This window comes from Malania oleifera, chromosome 3, assembly GCF_029873635.1.
Source record: "Malania oleifera isolate guangnan ecotype guangnan chromosome 3, ASM2987363v1, whole genome shotgun sequence".
NCBI lineage: Eukaryota > Viridiplantae > Streptophyta > Magnoliopsida > Santalales > Ximeniaceae > Malania > Malania oleifera.
The window spans coordinates 93,089,777-93,110,322 of NC_080419.1; the positions used below are offsets into that span (position 1 = coordinate 93,089,777).

General features: G+C 36.6%; 1 protein-coding gene across 7 annotated transcripts in view; it reads left to right on the forward strand.

The window, feature by feature from the left end:
• The window catches only part of LOC131152068 (uncharacterized), a 45,606-nt gene extending 25,424 nt beyond the window's left edge, over positions 1-20,182 (forward strand). For 2 of the 7 annotated variants that reach the window (XR_009135835.1, XR_009135839.1), the window contains exons 12-16: positions 598-725; positions 9,294-9,435; positions 11,172-11,300; positions 18,521-18,658; positions 19,991-20,182. Coding sequence is in view for 2 of the 7 variants with exons in the window: in XM_058103673.1 (XP_057959656.1) it covers positions 598-725; positions 9,294-9,435; positions 11,172-11,300; positions 18,521-18,595 (474 nt within the window). In the remaining 5 variants the exon portion in view is untranslated. Of the gene's footprint in view, positions 1-597; positions 726-9,293; positions 9,436-11,171; positions 11,301-18,520; positions 18,808-19,432; positions 19,895-19,990 lie in introns of those variants that run through there. The other 5 variants (XR_009135836.1, XR_009135837.1, XR_009135838.1 and 2 more) reach the window with 5 other exon arrangements.
• The last annotated feature ends 364 nt before the right edge of the window (positions 20,183-20,546 follow it).

Sequence of the window (20,546 nt, forward strand, 5' to 3'; positions counted from 1 at the left end):
AAGTACTACTTACCATTCAATAACTTGTTTTCAATGTTACCCAGTGGTTGTAAATTTAGCACTGCTGAGTCGGAATCACTGATTCACAAATGAGATCTGGAAATAGTGCAAGCCAAGTGTGTGTGCGCACAAAGATAGAAATGCACATCCACCACTTGAAAACAATATACAGACACATGCACACTCTAGGAACATGCAAAAAAATTTATGCCTGAGAAAGTTAGGTGGTAAATGGAGTAAGTAACTAGCTGAGTTTAATTAATGTACACATCAGCTTGGTTAGACGTCAAAATGGATAGGATTAAAAATAAATAAAAAAATAGGTATATCGTATCCTTTCAATGAAACGAATTAAATTATCAAAAGATTAGGTCTAGGATAATAAGAGTTTGTATAGGATTATATTAAATCACTTATGGAATTTAAATTTCCTTAGTTGGGTACATAGTTTTATATACCTCATACACTAGCATAGATGTGTATATATGCATTATTTCTAAGTTTCACTCCATATGATCAACTATTGGAAAATTGCTTCACTATGTGAATATTGTACATTTATTGCCATTCTAATGATCAGCATGTTTTCTTTACCAGGCACGGAGGTTTATCACCCTCGTTGATGAGTTGTACAATCATCATTGCTGTCTATTTTGTTCTGCAGCGTCTTCTATTGATAATCTCTTTCAGGGAACTGAAGAGGGAGCGCTTTTTGATTTAGAGAGGCAAGTGTTTTACTTGTGATTATAAACCTTCTCAAGCAAGTCAGTTTTTTTACGTGATAGAATTTGACACATCCTGCTTATGCCTTTCCGCATTGCTGCCTTATTAAATATTTTTTTTCAAAATTCGTGCAAATTTAAATTAATTTTCAATCATGGGAATTTTCAAGAAGTTCATGAAGATTTGTTAAGCAAACTTCATTTTCAGGCTCTGCAAAGAGTGTCGCTGCTAGTAAACAGACCATTTCATGAGATTTTTATGTTTTTGCTGGATGTGTAAGATGATCTCTTGATTTTCTGGATAGAATTTCTAGGTCCATCTTGAAGGCAGCCTCTCTTTGATTCTCGAAGTTTGCTTGGCCGTCATGATGACATTGGGAATTGGGATCAAAACATAGTCTTAAATTTCCACGAAATTGTCAAAATTTCTGATTTCCGTCACCCTCAAAATCGAAATGACAATCAATTTCCATATTGCATAATTTCTGTCAAAATTTCAACGAATCATTTGAAATTTATCGAAATCTCGAAATTTTAGTGAAACTTGTCAAAATTTTAACTACACGATGAAATTTCATCAGAATTCAAATGAGAAATTTAGGAGTGAAGTGAAATTTCTATCTTAATTTATTTTATCGAAACAAAAGATTATTACAAGTGCTTTTGAAATTGTATGAAAAAATAAACTTACAACAACATTTTTTTTAACCATTCATGTCTAAATTATCATTATTTGTATGATAAATAATATTTAAATGATTTATAAATTTCATTTGTATTAACTGAATATGTTTAATGTATATTATCTTACAAATATGTTTGATACACGTACTATTTTACAAATTTTCCACCTCATACGAAACATAGATGTATTTAATTTGTAATATATTAGTCCTAAAACTTATATTGTTATGTTTGTTAACCATTTCTAAAGTTTCACAAAGAATTCCGTGTTTTACTACTAATTTCCGTTATTTGTTCAAATCGAAATTGAAAATGACATTGAAATCAAAATTTTCATACTTCTGGAGCTTCGAAATTTGAGTCGAAATCGAAATTGACATCGAAATTGAAATTATCGTACTTTTGGAGCTTCGAAATTTGAGTTGAAATCGAAATTTAAGACTTTGGATCAAACTAATTCACTAATTTCCTATCCCATCTACCATGCTAGAAATGGAGAAGAAACAGGAAATCTGCAATAAGTGGCAATGAATGTTTGGTGGGAGGATTTATTATTTTGTAGTCAATGGCCAACATGTGTCATGAAAATTAGTTATTATTGGGTATAGTAAGTTCATGATTGAGGGTCATGGTAAGTTCATGGCTGAGTGTCAAGGGCCATGCAGCTTTAGTTGTAGTACACTAGCTTAACTAGTCAGCCCAAAGTAAATTGTGGTTTCAATGCATGTAGGAATTCACAACCATCAAACAGTTGGTAAATGGAAGCAATAAGCAAACATGAAAGTACACACAAGTCACTTAATAAACTGAAAAGCAATGTAATCCATTTATTACACCTCCTTAGGCAACGTATATTTAGCAAGGGAGGCAAATAGGTTAAGCGCATTACAAAAGTTAGTGAGTTATACAATGATTGATGAACAATCAGTCTGGATGAAGATGGGAAAGTTTATGGAGTAGGGTTGGGATGGAAAGGAAGGAAATTTTCAGTGTTCATTCCCGGCCGGCCAAAGGGTGAGGGGTGGCAAAACTTTGCGGATGATTCTGCGAGATTGTGGAGGAATTTCGGAAGGAATCTGAAGCTGTAGTTGCAGATGACTTGTGACATCCCTGATTGTGGAGTCTGGTGGGGCAGGGAGGTAAGAAGGGAGAAAGTGTGGGTCGTGTAATCAATCTTGTTATAGAAATTAGGGTATGGTGGTTGTGAGAGAAGATCAGTGTTGTCAGTGTGGAGGTGTGATGCAGTTGAAGGATCCAGGAGTTTTGAAGTTAGGATCCCTCACAGACCGACCAGAATCATTTGATCAGAATGGCAAGGAAGCTAGGGTTTTGGCAGGAGTGGCGATCTTCTCAGGTGCAGCTAGGGCTACTTCTGGGGAGGAGACTGCGAAGAGGAATGGGCCGGGTGATTTTTTTTGGTTTTAGACCTGGCCCAAATTATAGAAAATGAAGGAAAATTGTGGGAAAACGTGTTTAATGACTTGTATTCTATACGTGTATAGTTAGCTATTTTAGGAAATTTTGTAACAGCCTGTATTACTAGAATTAGGCTGATTTGGTTAGTTTCCTATTCCGTTAGAATATCCCATAAATCATGGGATCTGATATCACCTATTTAATTTTCCTTTTTCTGCTGCTACGGTTGATGTATATAGCTAACGTTTTGTGTATTATTCGAATGAAATGAAGAAAATTCTTCCATGAAGTGTTTCTCAGTTTGTGTCATGGTATCAGAGCCTAAAGCTCTTTTCTGGGATTAAAAACCTCTTCACACAGCCTTCATTGCTGAGACCATACTGCTGCTTCTTTGTACCCTGTTTTTAGTTAAAAAACAGAGTATTTTTGCATTTTTTCTTTTCAGCCTTCATTGCTGAAATTTCTTAGAGTAGTTTGTGTTCTTATTTCTACCTTAGCCAGCCTTCATTGCTGGTGGTTTCCGTTTCGAGTGACCAGCCTTAATCGCCAAGAGATCATTGTTCATGAAGAATGTCGGAGGTTGCAAAGACGACCCCTACAACACAATCGGAGGAGATTGTTTGATCCCAACAACCAAGGCAATTGCAAAATATCCAGGCAGCATATAGGCTCAAAAGACTACCTCAAATGGTCTCAACTTGTCCGTGCCGTGCTGAAGGTATGGGTATGGGGCCCCAGGAGATCCTTGTTTTGAAGCATGGGATGAAGAAGATTCCATGATTATGGCGTGGATGTGGAATTCTATGATTCCTGAGATTAGTGACACATGCATGTTCTTGGCTACTACCAAGGATATTTGGGATGCAATTCAACAGACATACTCAGAAGCTAGAGATGTGGCTCAAGTATATGAGGTGAAGGTGAAAACGATTGCAGCAAAACAAAGGAGTAAATATGTTACTGAATATGCCAACCAATTGAAATCATTTTGGCAAGAACTTGATCATTATAGAGTGATAAAAACCAAGTGACCTGAAGATGCTGCTGTTCTAAAGGATTTCATCGAGCAAGATAGAGTCTATGATTTCCTTGTTGGACTTAATCCAGAATTTGATCTAGTGAGGATTCAAATTCTCGGCAAGCAGGAAGTTCCGTGTTTTAATGAGTTGGTGGCACTGATTCGAGGCGAGGAAAGCAAAAGAGGTCTAGTGCTTGAACCACAAAACATGGACAACTCGGCTATGGTGGCTAGTGGTGGCAATAATTCAGTCACAAATAAGGAATGAGCACCAGTTTTTGAAAATGGGAGACCTGGTCAGCCAAAGGCCCAGAACTGTGATTACAAGGACAACTTGTGGTGCACTTATTGTAAGAAGGCATGCCATACTCGTGAACGGTGTTGGAAATTTCATGGAAAACTTCCAAGCATAGAGTGGGGACAGAAAGGAGAGCAGCCAAGGAACAATGGTCAGTCTCGTGTTGCTGCAGTATAGCAAAATGAAGCAGCACCACAGGAGTTAGGCGGTCTCAACAAAGAAGAGGCCGAAAGGGTGAGATCTCATTGGGAATCTTGACAAACCTTCAAGTACTTGTTCGTTGGCATATTCAGGTGAGTTTTCTACCTCTTTTGGATTGAATGTCTTGGGTGAAACCTTTGCCAACTCCTAGGCCATGGACTCGTCCAATAAAGAGAAAGTTTGGCTTCACCATCTCCGACTTGGACATATGTCATTTAGAATCATTAAAATTCTGTTTCCGTCTTTATTCAAAAGTTTGAATGTTGAGAATTTTCAGGCTTTTCTTGCTCTAACATAAATCTGATGTCAGTACTGTTCTCCCATATTTTTGTTCTATGGTTAAAAATCAATTTGGGGTCGATATCAAAAGGTTTAGATCGGATAATGCTAGGGATTATTTCAATCAAGTCCTAAGCCCATACTTTTAGAGGGAAGGGATAGTACAGGAGTCATCTTGTGTCAATACCTCACAGCAAAACAGCGTAGCAGAAAGGAAAAATGGTCACTTTCTCGAGTCAACCCGAGCTTTCATGTTCAAGAAAAATGTGCCTAAATCCATTTGGGGGGAAGTAGTTCTTACAGCCGCTCATCTTATAAATTGTTTGCCTTCCAGAGTCTTGGGATTCAAAAGTCCAATGGAAATGGTCTCAACATTCTATCCTTACGTACACACTACAAATAATCTTGTCCCCTAGGATATTTGGGTGCGTGTCATTTGTTCATATTCATAGTTAAAGTAAGGGCAAACTAGATTTGAGGGCGTTAAAATGTGTCTTTTTGGGTTATTCTTCAACTCAGAAGGGGTATAAATGTTATCATCCTCCGTATAAGAAGTTCTTTGTCTCAGCTGATGTTACTTTCAATGAACAAGAGTCCTATTTCACCACTCCTTATCTTTAGGGTGAGAGTTCAACAATAGAAGATAAGGATAGGGAGGATAGGGATGTTTTAGTTGATTTGCTCTCACTTCCTGTATCTAAACCAGTTTCTTGTTCCCCTGTGCCAAATCCTGTGTCTGAGTTCATGTCTGAGCCTATGTCAAATCCTGTGCCAAATCATATGTCCAAACCTGTGCCCGAAATTCCCCAGGAAAAAAATTGTTTCCGCTCTTGAGAATGGGAGATTTGACCAAGTGTTTTCAAAGAGGAAGGTGGCTGTCCCTGAATCTGTGCAAGTTCGAGACTCCAACTCGGATCCTGAGAATGAGGTAACAATTTCCAACCCTTCATTGCAAGCTGAAACCGAACCTCAGGTTAATGACCAAGGTCTTCCCATTGCTGTTAGAAAAGGAACTAGAAAGTGCACAAAACAACCTTTATATCCTCTCTCACATTTCTTGTCCTTAAAAAATTTTTCACTATCCCATGGATCCTTCCTTGTTAGCTTAAACACATTGTCATCCCTATCACCTTATCCGAGGCTTTATCCAATGAGAAATGGAAACAAGCTGTAAATGTGGGGATGGAGGCATTGGGAAAAAACAAAACCTGGGAGTTGGTGAAATTGCCGGCAAGAGAGAAACCCGTGGGGTGTAAATGGGTTTACACTGTGAAGTATAGAGCATATGGATCAATAGAGAGATACAAGGCAAGGTTAGTGGCCAAGGGTAATACTCAAACCTATGGAATTGACTACCTAGAGACTTTTGCTCTAGTTGCGAAGATGAACACAGTTAGAATCTTGTTGTCTCTAGTAGCTAATTATGGTTGGGACTTGCAGCAGTTTGATGTCAAGACTGCATTTTTGAATTGAGAGCTAGAGGAAGAAATTTATATGGAAGTCCCGCCTGGTTATGGGAATAATTTGGCTGTTCATACTCTGTGCAAGCTGAAGAAAGCCTTGTACGGTCTTAAACAATTGCCACGGGCATGGTTTGCAAGAGTTATGATGGCCATGGGATATAGACAGAGCCAAGGGATACATTGTTCATTAAACACTCACCTTCATGGGGAGTCACAACCCTCTTGGTATATGTCGATGATATAATAGTGACAGGGGATGATGATAAGGAGCGATAGATTTTGAGTCAGTGTTTGGATAAGGAGTTTGAGATCAAGGCGTTAGGGAGGCTGAATATTTTCTTGGAATCGAGGTGGCTCACTCTAGACAGGGCATTTTTATATCTCAGCAGAAGTATGTTACGGATGTCCTCAAAGAAACTGGCAAGACTGCCTGCAAACCAGCAAGTACTCCAATAGATCCTAATCTTGGACTTGGCTGGGGAGGGTGCTGCAGACTGCAGTAGATAGAGAAATGTACCAACGCCTGGTAGGAAGACTTATTTATCTGTCTCATACATGACTGGATATAGCTTATGCAATGAGTTTTGTTTGTCAATTTATGCATAGCCCGAAGGAAGTCCATCTGCAGGCAGCTCACCGAGTGTTACACCTCAAAGGGACATCAGGAAAAGGTATTTTGTTTAAAAGGAATGGAAGCTTAGTTATTAAGGCATACATAGATGCCGCTTATCCTGGGTCGATTGTTGACAGGAGGTCGACCTCTGGATATTGCACCTTTTTTGGCAGAAATCTAATGATGTGGAGGAGTAAGAGACAAAATGTGGTGGCTTGGTCTAGAGCAGAGGCAGAACTCCGAGTAATGGCTCAGGGTGTAAGTGATCTACTTTGGTTGAAGATTCTTAGAAGACATGAAGATTAAGTGGGATGGTCTGATGAGACTTTATTGTGATAATAAGTCCGCAATCAGCATAGCTCATAATCCGGTACAGCATGATCGAACAAAGCACATTGAAATTGATAGACACTTCATCAAAGAAAAGTTGGGGAACGGATTGATTTGTACACCTTATGTAGAACACATGACCAACTTGCTGATGTACTTACCAAGGGGTTAAGTAGTTAAGTATCCAAGCTGGGAATGGAAAATACCTGTTTCCCAGCTTGAGGGGGAGTGGGAAAGCGTGTTTAATGACTTGTATTCTATACGTGTATAGTTAGCTATAACAGCTTGTATTCTTAGAATTAGGCTGATTTGGTTAGTTTCCTATTCTGTTAGAATATCCCATAAATCATGGGATCTGATATAACCTAGTTAATTTTCTTTTTTCTGTTGCTAGGGTTGATGTATATAGCTAATGTTTTGTGTATTATTCGAATGAAATGAAGAAAATTCTTCCACGAAGTGTTTCTCAGTTTGTGTCATAAATCTTTTTTGAATAAATGAGCCAGTTGTTTGACCAGGTCCAATTTTTAGGAAAGTCTGATTTGGGCTCAAAGGGAGGTTCTCATCCTTTGGGTTTCATGCAGATGGGCCAAGGTGGTAGTCAAGCTTATGGTTTGGATAATAGTGGTCCATGTAGGTACTTGCTGGAAACCAAAAATAGGCAGGCCCAAAATAATGTTCCTAAAACCCAGAAGCCAAGTACTGGGAAGGAGGTCACTATACCCTCTGATAGTACACTTCATTCCCAGTCGACTGATTTCCAAGCTATGAGTCGAATTGCTCTAGTTTCAGAACAAACTCAGAATAGCAGCAGAGGAGATTTGGAACATAATTGTGGTTTTAAAAATGCAACAAGTTTTGAAGAGGGATCAGAAGTGATGGGGAAAAGAGTAAAAAATTAGGTGGTGTTTAGGGGGGGAGGAAGTCTCATGTATTTTGTGGTAATAAATTTACAGGAAACAAGGTTTATGCTCGTTTGAGAGCGGCTTGTATGGGTGCTGAAATGAGGAAGGTGCTTGAAGATAAGAGAGAAAAATATGGTGAGCCAATGGCAACACTAGTTGCAAAGATATTTAAGACAGACTCTAAAGGAGAGCTTAGTATAGTGGAAGTTTCCCATGCTAAGGAGGTTGGGTGTAGTAAAGGGGTAAGTAAATAAAAAGAGGCTAAGAAATGGGGACTTCTCATATTCAGAAAGTGATGATATTAGTGAGTTTTACTGTGGCAGGGGGCTTTTGTTGGATGAGATTTGAGGACAATATGGGTATGCTTCGGATTCTTCTGAAGTGATAGGGGATTTATCTTTTGTCCATTGACCCCCGTTAGAAGGACTTGAGGGAGTATTGATTATGATGGTTTGCTTAACAATTTGCAGTGAAGTAATGGAATTTTGCCTACACAATTTACAGCTAAGGGATGGAAATTTGCCTTCATCTGTGGAGGAGGTTCCTAAGGAGGATTTAGAAGCTCAAGATCTTTTGGCTATAATGGGCTTAATGTTGATTGATTTTGGAGGAAATGAAGTGAGCATGGATGGTGGCAAAAGTCGAAAGTTGAAAGGACAAAGGGAATTGAATTTGAAGAGTTCAATAGATTATGATGGGAAGGGATTGAAAAGGGGTTTCCTTAATTTACATTGTCTAGTGTTATGTGAAAAGGGGTGGTTTAGTGTTTTTTGTTTTTGTTTTTTCCTTTTCTTTTTCTTTGGTGTTTTTCTTGTTTTCTTTTGGTGGACTCGTTATCCCCTCACATTGTATCTTCCCTTCGTTCTATCGAATATAGCTTCTTTTTTATTAAAAAAAAAATCAGGTTAAAGTTTAAAATTCTAATTTGCAGAGCTTTTCCATGTGGATAGTAATAGTGCTCAAATTTATTGTGATGGTGTGCAACTTTATTTAAAATTAGAATTGCAATCATTAAAGACGATGCCAAGGTGAGCATGACCTTTGTGTATGTATCAATTGATCAAATGCAATGAACTATTTGTCATGTTAAATCCCATGTTCCTTTAGTGAATCAGTCTAATAATTGGTCTCAACAGCTGTATTAAAATATTCTATATTTGTCAAGTGTTCAGCTTTACTGATGTGTTCAAGACTTTTATATTGCCGTACTTTGAATTTTTCGTGTAAATTTAAAAATGAGTTTTCTGAATATTGACGAAGCTTTTCCCTCGTGGAAGGTTTTATCAGGTCTCCTGTAGCTAGTAATGCATTCCTTCTGTTTAAAGTATGTGATTACCACTTTGTGAGTGTGTTTTCTTCATCAGTTTTCAGTTTGAAACGGAGATAGAAGGTGGGAAGCTTCGCCGAAATGTTTTAGCAGAAGGCAATGTGAGCTCTGGTGGTGAAGCAGCTGGTATAATATCCATATTGTCAGGACAAGAAGAGATGTTTGCCTTCCGTCGTGCAGTAAGTGGTTTTTGTTTCTCTGTATCAGCAGATATTGAAGATAGAGTTTTGCTTTACCATGATGGATGCGGCTTGAACGATGGTTCATGAGAATTTGAATTGCATCCAGTTTTAATAGATTAATAATTCCTGATTTTGACCACTTTAGTTGCCCTCTCTGTTTGCTTTGAAATTCCAATTTTTCGGAATCTGGAAAGACTGGTTTTGTCCTGAAATGATAATGTAAAATTGGGGTCCCGAGAGAATATACACTCTAACTTCAAATCTATTGGTTTAAATATGACACCTTCCCCCCCCTCTTCTCCGGGAGGGCCACACACACCTGCACAAAAAAATAAAATAAAGAGAACTTTCCGTCGAATTGGTGGCTCCAATTTCAAGGCTCTAAATTATGCAAACAAAATAGTGGTTTTGTCTGCACTCTCAAAAGATCTATGTTTTATTCATTTCATGAAGAAGTTGGCTGTATAGAAACAATAATTGTGATACAGGGTCAATAGATGCTTAAATGTCCTGCCAAAGGCACATTATATATTTACCTTCCTATGCTTGAGAGTTTTCTGAATAAAAAACTAGGTCAATCTATTTGACCCTGCTGAAGTCTGCTAATCTTGGCACAATGACCAATGGAGTTCAAGCATGTAATTAATGGATTTCAATTTTATATATGTAATGTTTCCAATTTCTTTTGTGTTCTGCCATGAAATAGTTCATTATCCACTTTGAATTTAATTACTTGAACCTCTTTACAAGCTGTAGAAACCTTGAATATGTCTGGAATCCTGTTAGCAGGATCACCAGCTGGATTTCCATATTTTTCAGTGTTTTTTTAGATGTAATCTAGGCAGCACTATAATTTGGTAGGTGACTTCTTTATTGATAAGAGATTAATATTTGAAATTTTATAAGAAACTATTGTTGAATTGGTGTCCTGCCCATGTGGGGGGACCCAACTTATTCGAATGCTAAAATAAAATGAAAAATAAAAAAATGGAAGGAAGAAAGGGTGTTTGGAAGTTAAACCATGGGGCATAAATGTTTGGTTGACGCAGCCACAATTTCGTGTCAAACTTGTTTTCAAGATTAATTTATTAGCATTAGGTGATGCAGGGGCCGCATCAATGTTATGCAGCCATGGGAGACAGTAGAAGAGATTGAAGAGAGGAAGAAAGGGGAAGGGAGGAGATACAAGGGGGAACTCAAGTTCACTTCTCAAATTCAATAATAACTGCTTACAACATGGCTTTCACACGTTATTAGAATCTTAACATGAAATTGCATATATACCTGTACAAACAAATCCCTAAATCACACAAATATTACAAACAACATATACTAATTAATATTAAACACATAATAAACTACTAACTATCCCAACAATCATCAATCCAACTCTTCTTAAGCATTCTCCAACAAGGATCTTTCCAAGGCTTGCTTTTTGTCTCCCAGTTGGAAAAAATTCGGCCTTGAATTTTGAAATGTTGGAGGATTTGAAGCAAGAAGCGAACTTGGACTCTTTGAGATCCAACACTTAAGTGAAAAATGAAACCACGTTCCATTGGCAGTATCACAGGCTTGAATTGGGAGTTAGTGTCAATGAACACATCAACAATGACAAACTGAACAATGGTATGCCTGAAAGATTTTGGATGTCTTCAAACTCGACTTCTTTTCTTGTTGTGTCTTTAAATTGAGTAACTTTGACATGATCACTAATCTCATATTCTTTGTTTTAGTTGGTTGGCAGAGCAGGCTTCAACATGATTTTTCTTCCAATTATACTGGAAGATGAGTGTTCTCATATCCTTGAGTTACGCCCAAATCATCCAATCAAGAACCAAGGAGTACATGGCCAATATTCTTGGGTATGATATCACACCAACCATTATCAAAATAGTCACCCATTTGGATAGGAACTAAACTTCTTTCATGAACATGTAAGATAGTGTTATCAATTCAAGACATCTCATAAAGCTCTCGATGAGGTTCTACCATTCTAGATGAAGTTGCATTCAAGTGACTCTATAAATAGAAACCACATTCATAGGACATCTTCCATCAAAAATAAATTTGCATACTTTTCCCAGACTAAAGAACGGTGTGGAAAGGCTTAATATTATGCTTAGGGGATGAAAAAAGCAATTCATTTTTTCAGTAAGCTGTCGCCCTATTGCTGGATTTATTTATATATACTGCAACTATATATCACCAAAAGCTTAACACAATTTTCCCACTAGCCTTACTCCCAATTTCTCAAAAACTCACAATTTTCCCACTAGCCTTACTCCCAATTTCTCAAAAACTATCTTCAGTGCACTTTTGATATTGATTGTCATGCTGAAATGAAAAAAAATTCACAAAGAAAACTCAGAAACAAAGCAATGCAAACTGATTTGTTATTGCTGGCAGTGACAAATCTGTGCTCCAAAGTGCTGATTGTACTCTAATTCTTCAATTTCTATATTTTTGTGCCAAATTATCGTGCTTGCTTGCAAAATATTGTGTCCACAATCAAAATATCTCCTTGGAGGTCAAAATATTGCAGAGAAAACCCAAAAAAATCGTGGCTGGGCAATTTCTTGAGACTGGAAACATGAGGACAGTCTGGCAGACACTCCCACTTGCAGTAGCTGGTGCATGGAGTGCATGCGCTGCCAACGATGAAACTTCGGATACTGGTATTTTAGGGGTTGGTGAATCTAGTGGTCATGGCATGTGTTAAGAGAATTACCCGAAGCAAGGGATTCATGAGGGTTGATGGCTGGAATTCTTTTGGCTGGCAATGGTGAAAAAAGTTCAGGGGCTAGGGTTTCAGTGGGGTGGGGGGTTCTGATTTCAATGGGATGGGTGGTGTCGCACAATGGGGTTGGGAAAGTGCTGTTCGAACAAATTGGGGCATGTCTGGAATTTCAGGAAAAATTCAGAATTGTTTCCCTTTTTTTTTTTAACTGAAATTTCAAGGTAGAGAAGAATCAGAGAGAGAATGAGATTATAGAACAGTTTGGGAGAAGGAAGAAGAGAAGCAGAAGGGGAAGAAGAAGAGTGAAAGGGAAAGATTGGGGGAATCAAAATAAAAGAATGAGATCGTGGTTCGGCTCTGATACCAAATGATGCAGGGTGCAGCATCAAGGTTTTGTAGTCATGGGAGAGATTAGAAGAGATTGAAGAGAGGAAGTAAGGGCAAGGGAGGAGAGAGGAGAAGAAGAGGGGTAAGAAGAAGAGTGAAAGGGAAAGATGGGGGAGTCAAAATGAAAGAATGAGATCGTGGTTTGGCTCTGATACCAAATGATGCAGGCTGCAGCATCAAGGTTTTGTAGTCATGGGAGAGATTAGAAGTGATTGAAAGGAGGAAGTAAGGGCAAGGGAGGAGAGAGGAGATACTAGGGGAAACTCACATTCACTTCTCAAATTCAAACTTAACACGAATTGCTTGCAGCATGGCTTTCACAAACTATTTATAAGAAAGCTTCTTCACATGAAATTGCACATATATCCCTAGAATTACATGAAACTACAAACAAACCCCTAAATTACACAAATACTACAAACCCCAAAATACACATAATCATATACTAGTTAATACTAAACACATAATAAACTACTAGCCAAACCCAACGATCATCGATCCAATTCTTCTCAAGTACTTTCCAACAAAGATCTTCCCAAGGCTTTGCTTCTTGTCCTTCATTGTTGGGTTTATGCTTTAGTTTGGGGCTTGTCTTTCCAAGACATGCATGTTTGAACTTTTGCAACTTGGTAGTTTCTTCCTTGAAGACCCCTTGTGGGATAATGTGTATGACTTAAACTTCCAAAGCATGCTAGGTATTGTTTTTCAAACTTATGTCTTGGCTTTGGAGATAATTGTATAAATATTGTAGCGTTGGTCATTTATTTTGTGATTGATCATTATATTCACATTAGGTCTATATGAGTGGGGTCTTATTGCCATGTAGGTAGAGAGGAGAGTTGTGTCTTGTGGAGTGTAAGTTATCAGTATGTATAAGTGGTTTGCTTTGCTTTTTTCCTTGATACACATTTATTTTTTTGGGTTAGGAAAGGGTTTTGGTTTTTCACAATTGTGGGGGAGAGGAATGATAGATTCTTTTGTTGTGTTTTTCTTTGTGCACTAATGTTAGGATTCCCAAATCAATTGGGTTTTCTATTTAATGATAGGATTCCCAAATCAATTGGGATTTCTAATTAATCTGTTATGATTCCCAATGAATATTATTTAATGTTAGAATTACTTAATGTTGGGATTTTTATTTTATGTGTTAGGATTCTCAAATTCATTGGGATTGAGTCCATTAAGGACTTGGATTGGGATATTTTACATTCCTAATAGGAGTGAGTTTCCTTATATATATATATATATATATATATATATGTAACCCTGTGGGGCTTTTCCATCAAAGCAATAACATAATTTATAGCCTTTGGATATTTTGGAGGTAGGTCTCCTCGAAGTGATCAACCCTACTTTATCTTACTATTTTCACTTCTTAAAGTTTCCCTAATTTCTCCATGATAAAGCCCTAGGATCTTATGATTTGGTATCAGAATCAGTTTTCTTGTGGATGCTGTTAGCTCTTTGAAAAAAAACAAGATCTTGAAATTCTTGATCTTCAATCATACTCGATGGCTTCAGAAAATTCAGCAGTCTCAGAAGGAAACTAGGTTAAAGGCTGAACTTAGCAATATATTTAAGTCTCAATTTGAAGGGATCCAGACATCGCTCTCTAAACTACTAAGTACATCTTCCCATAAAGAGAGAAGATGATGTCTCTACATCAGCTAATCATAGGGAGCAGTTGTACATGCTTGAAGGAGGTTATCAAGGAGAGTGTGATCATGGTCCTTCTCGTATGAAGGGGAATTTCCTTGATGGGACAATGATGACCCTATCGGTTGGGTTTCTAGGGCTGAAAAATATTTTTTCTTTCACAACACTAGAAATATCTAAAGTTGATATTGCTTCTATTTTTCTGGATGACAATGCTATTCAATGGTATGACTAGTTTGAAGCTCATTATGGAATGCCTTCATAGGTTGAATTTGTTTCAGGATTCCTTGTCCAATTTGGGCCCATTAAATATGAGAATATCAATGGAGAGCTTGCTAAAATACGCCAAACTAGCACTATCTTGGAGTATCAAACACTATTTGAGTGGCTATCAAACAAGACTAAAGATTGGAATGAAAGCCAACTAGTGGGTACTTTTGTTGATGGTCTCCTACCTAGCCTTTGATGTGAAGTCAAAGTGCGTCAACCACAGATTATGACCGTTGCAATTTCCTTTGTACATTTAGAAGAAGAGAAGTTGGGAGAAAAACGAAATCACTCTAGCAAGACCATTAGCAAGCATAATGTTAACAACACTATCACACCATTTGCTCCTCACAATCCTCCTTCCAAATAATGGACTCAAGAGGAACTTAAGCAGCAAAGGTTTGTGTTGGTGTTGTGATGAAAAGTGGAATAGAGAGTACCAGTGCAAAAAATGGATGATTTTTCATGATTAAACCAGTGGAGGAGCCAGAAGAGGTTGAGGATGACCCCCATTATTTAGATCAGGAAGGTATAGATTTGATGATAATGATGAATCTAAATCACTTCTTCAATTCATGCTTTAGTTGGTTGTGCTAATCTTGAAACCATGAAAATTAGTGACTTCCTAAAACGCCAACCTATTGCTATCTTAATTGATACGGGTAGCACTAATAATTTTATGGATACTAAAATTGCTAAACAACTAGCCTGTTTAATGGAGCAATGTAAAAAAAAAAAAAAACTGATGTGAAGGTTGCAAATGGAAAGACCTTGACATGTCAGAGCAAGTGTCCGAAGGTTAAACTTGCTACGCAAAATCATGGGTTTGTTTTTTATTTTTTCTGTCACTAGAAGACTATGAAGTGGTTTTGGGTATTGAATGGTTAAGCACTTGAGGTGATATAGCTTGGAGTTTCTCTAGACTAGTTATGAAGTTCATCATGAGTGGCCATAGAATTACTGTTAAAGGCAAACGCTGTAGTCATGTCACTACGGGTTCAAGCTATTGTATGGAGAAGCTCCTTAAAAAGGAGCAACATGGTTGCCTAGTACAACTTCGAGCACTAGAAGAGTTACAACATCAATCTAGCTAGGATGAAGGGCTAGTCTCTCTTATTTCAGAATTTTCTGACCTATTTGCAGAGCCATAGGGATTGCCACCTCAGCGAACACATGATCACCGCATTCCTCTATTGCCAGATCATTTAGTTCATTTTCGAATTGTACTCACCACTCTTTTTGAGCATCATCTATTTACCAAGAAATCTAAATGTAGTTTTGCTCGACTGCACATGGAATACCTTGGGCATATTGTTTTCCAAGGTGTTTTAGTTGACCCTTCTAAATTACAAGTGGTGGTAGAGTGGCCTATTCCACAAACAATAAAATGGTGCGAGAATTTTTGGGTTTGACTAGTTACTACTGCATGTTTGTCAAGGATTATGGAAAGGTTAGTGCTCCATTGAGTGCTCTACTAAAAGAGGATGCATTGAAATGGAATAAGGAAGCTGAAGAAGCCTTTGTCAAGCTTAAACACATAGTGTCCACCACACTAGTTCTTGCCTTGCTAGATTTTAACAAGGTGTTCATCATTGAATATAATGCACCAGGAGTTGGCATTGGTGTAGTTTTAATGCAAGACAGACACCCCATTGCTTTTACCAGTAAGACTTTCTTTCCAATGCACATTTGCATGTATGACAAAGAGATTCTAGTCATTGTGCATATAGCTGCAAAGTGGAGATATTCTTGGGGTTTATTGCTCTGCTGAGCTTTAAGGGCAAGGTTGATTTAAAAGAGGCAGGAATGCTAGGATTCTGAAATCAATTGGGATTTCTAATTAATCTATTGTGATTGCGAATGAATTATATTTAACGTTAGGATTATTTAATGTTGGGAATTTTATATAATATGTGAGGATTCCCAATGAAATCTATTTAATGTTAGGATTATTTAATGTTGGGATTTCTATATAATATGTGAGGATTCCCAATGAATTCTATTTAATGTTAGTATTATTTAATGTTGGGATTTTTATTTAGAGTAAAAGACACTCACCTCCCCTGAGGCTTGCCAAAAAGGCAAAGACCTCCCTTAAGGTTTTTAAAATCCTACAGACCTCCCCTTAAGTTTGAATCTATAATCCATACTCCCTCATGTCAACTTTTTGTTAATATTCAATTGGAAATTTAAGAAATAATATATATATTTTTTCAATTATGCCCTCAACCCTCGAGAGCTACTAACTTCCTATACATGATGTGGCTGAATTTTTTTTTTTTCCTTCCTTTTTTGCCCTTATTGATGTGATGCCTTTAAAAATAATTTTTTTTTACCTATTTTGCCCTTAATTATATGCTGTACAATTTGCCTTTGAAAATATATATGTATATTTTTTCCTTTTTGCCCTTCATTAGATATCGTAACATGGTTCGTTTGTCTTTGAAAAATTTCCCCTTCTTTACCCTTTTTAAGCTCACTTCACGTTGTCTATCTTCAAAACAAAAGAGACATCTCTATTCAATTTTACATCCATATCAAATCGAAACAAAAATAATAAATTTTTGGCCCTCATTGACTCAATAGTTACAACTCCCATCAAATTTCCTAAATTTTTACCCATGATTAGAAAAAAAAAATATTTTAAGTAAATTTCAAATAATAGAGTAAAAAATTCAGCAACCTGTGGGTAGATGGTTGACAGCATAACTGGAAAAAAAAAAAAATCACTTGTAGGAAGCTAGCAGCTCCTAAGGGTCGATGTTGAATACTAACAAAAAGTTGACATAAGGGGGTAGGAGTGTCCATAGATTCAAACTTGAGGGGAGGTATGTGGGATTATTAAAACCTCAGGGGAGGTTCTTGTCTTTTTGGCAAATCTTAGGGGAAGTGAATGTCTTTTGCCCTATTATTTAATGTTTCAGGATTCCCAAATCAATTGGGATTGAGTCCAGATCCAAATTAGCCAAAGATTATGAACTATGTTATTGCTTCAATGGAAAACCCCATAGGGTTACATATATATAGGGCAGGGAAACTCCTATTAGAAATGTATAATATCTCAATCCAAGTACTTGTGGCAAAAATTGTCACAAATTTTAGCAAAAAATTGTCGAAATTTTAACTACACAATGAAATTTCCTTAGAATTCAAATAAGAGATTTAGGGGTGAAGTGAAATTTCTCTCTTAATTTATTTTATTTATTTTTATCGAAACAAAATATTATTACAAATACTTTTGAAATTATATAAAAAAATAAACTTATAGCAGCATTTTATTTAACCATTTATCTCTAAATTATCATTATTTATATAATAAATAATATTTAGATGATTTATGATTTTTATTTGTGTTAGTTGAATATGTTTACTATACATTATCTTACAAATATGTTTGATACACATGCTATATTACAACTTTTCCACCTCATACACAACATAGATGTATTTAACTTGTAATTTGTCCTAAACTTACATTATTATGTTAACCATTTCTTAAGTTTCACAAAGAATTCCATGCTTTACTACTAATTCTCATTATTTTTTCAAATCGAAATCGAAATAAAAAATTTCCACGGAGTTTCAAAATTTTAGTCGAAATTGAAATTTAAGACCTTGCTCTTCTCTCTCTCTCTCTCTCTCTAGTCAGTATATATGGGCATGACCTTAGACAAATATTAAAATTTGAGAGATGGGGTGAAAAGGAAAAGAAATATGAAGGAATCCACTTTTTAAAGTTTGGTTATCAAGGGAAAATGAGAAAGAAAACAAAAAAAAAAAAAATCAAATAAATGGTTAAAATTTTGAATTTTATGCATGATTATCATTTATTTTTTCTTTATTTTAAATCACCTTAGATCAAATTTTCATTTTTAGTAGTATTTAGATGGAGAGAAAATATCATGGAAAATGAGTTTTTTTCTCAATTTTCTTTCATTTTCCTTTCTTACTCAAAATCCTTGATTGAAACTAACCCTAAAAGATTAATTGAAGTTACTGCTGATATAATTTTTGACAAGTGAACTGTTTATATAGGTTTCCCGCTTGATTGAAATGCAAACGCCTTTATACCTGGAGGGAGTTCGTTTTCTTCATCCTTGTTTCCAGTAGCAACAGCAAATCTTTGAGATTGATCAAGAAAGCACATTTCAATCTCAACTTTCATCTTGACCGGTAAATTTATTTTACTTACCCACCACCTTTATATATTTGATTTTCAATCTCCTCCATATATTCAATTAGTTTGATTGTGTTGTCAATGTTGTAGCCTGCTGTTCTTTTTATTTTTTAAGGTTACATAAATAAAAAGTTTATTAGAAAAACTAGATGTGCCTTCAAACTTTTTTACTTCATTTGCTGCATGAATTGACAAACCAGCTAAAAGCATCCCATCCTTCTGTGTTATGGTGAGAATTCGGAAACTGAAAAAAATGCAAGCATTACAGCGTATCCTTCCATTAAATCCTACAAGCATTTTGAGTCCAAATTAGGCTAGGCATTTGTATGCTAGTTAGTGTATGTTTTGCATGCATGCATGTGTTCATACATAGTGCGAAAGAGGGAAGTGGGAAACAGAACTCCCTGTACGAACTCAATGCTGATTTTTGTATTGGGGAACCTGGAGATGGCTTGAAATGCTTTCCTCGACAGGACAAGCGTGGCCGGGCATGGACTTTTTCGACAAAGATTGACCACTACTGCTACTATAGATCCGCCTATGCATGGGTGCTTTGGGCCGCTTATGCATCGCAGGCGGTATCTCCGACCACATGCTGTGCCATTGTCCCACAGGCCATCGCTAGCCTTCACAAAGAAGCCACTCTCTAGGAATTGATCTCGGTTTTTACCATTGCATTTGGTTGCTTCATTGACACAGTAAGGAGTTAAAAGGGCATGCCATTTTAGTATTTAAGCATTTCACTTTATCTATGTTTACCATGTTAACAGTTAGGACGCAAATTGGAGAGTAGGGCTGAATACACATATGCAAATATGGAGGATCATAAGGCATTGCTATCCCAACATCGCCCAAAACACCAAGCATAGAAAAATAGAAGCAAACCAGAAGCACAACTGTGCAGAATGGCCTCATTTTCTTGGCTAAACACCGAGATACCTCTTGTTCTCCTTTGCATCCTAATTTATACTCTAATTGGGAACCTCTCTCTCATCGCAATCATCATAGTCGTCATTGTGCCTTTAGTTGGCCGGTGCCAATGAAATGAAAATCTTAGGGCAGCTGTATGTGAAAGAGGTCATCCCACTGACGTCCATTTGGTTTTCTAGAGAGGCACAACTGCATTTTGCCTTGTGGCCAAAATATTAGACTTCATGCATCGGTCTAAAGTTCTAACTCAACTGGGCATCAAGTAATAAAGCACAACTGCGTATTTTGCAACTGGGCATCAAGTAATAAAGCACAACTGCGTATTTTCTTCTTGGACTACTATACCCATTATTGGGTTGGTCAGCGTTCTGATAATTTTTCTTTTTCTGGATTTGTAGGTAGGTGCGTGCATTCTTTGAAGAATATAGAGCAGATAAGTTTGAATGTCTCACGTGTATTTAGTATATAGAAAAAGACATGTTTAAATATTAATTTGTGGTGCGATATCTTGTAAGGAAATGTTTTCAATTTATTTAGTAATTAATGTTTTAAAATTCAGGAAAAAAAATTCAAATTTAAGTTTAAAAAGATCCACATTAATAAACACTATCTAAATGTATTGCGTGGAACTTTTGATATTAATTGATCATTGGTGATTTAATTTTTAAAATATATTTTCCAAGTGTTACTTTTTCCACTTTAGCTTCCCTACAATTCATGATCAAGTTGAAAATGAGTTATTCCTTTTCCTAGCATCTGATAACATAAAATTTAGATATTAGATTCGAATTTGTATGGATTTGGACATTATATAGTGTAAAATTATATTAAAAATTTTTTTTTTCAAATCTACATGAAATTAAGTTCGGAAATCATTGTTCAAAACATTTGTTATAAATTTTTGATTTAATTTTTTTAGAAAAGATAAGCATTAACTCTACTATTAATTTAGAA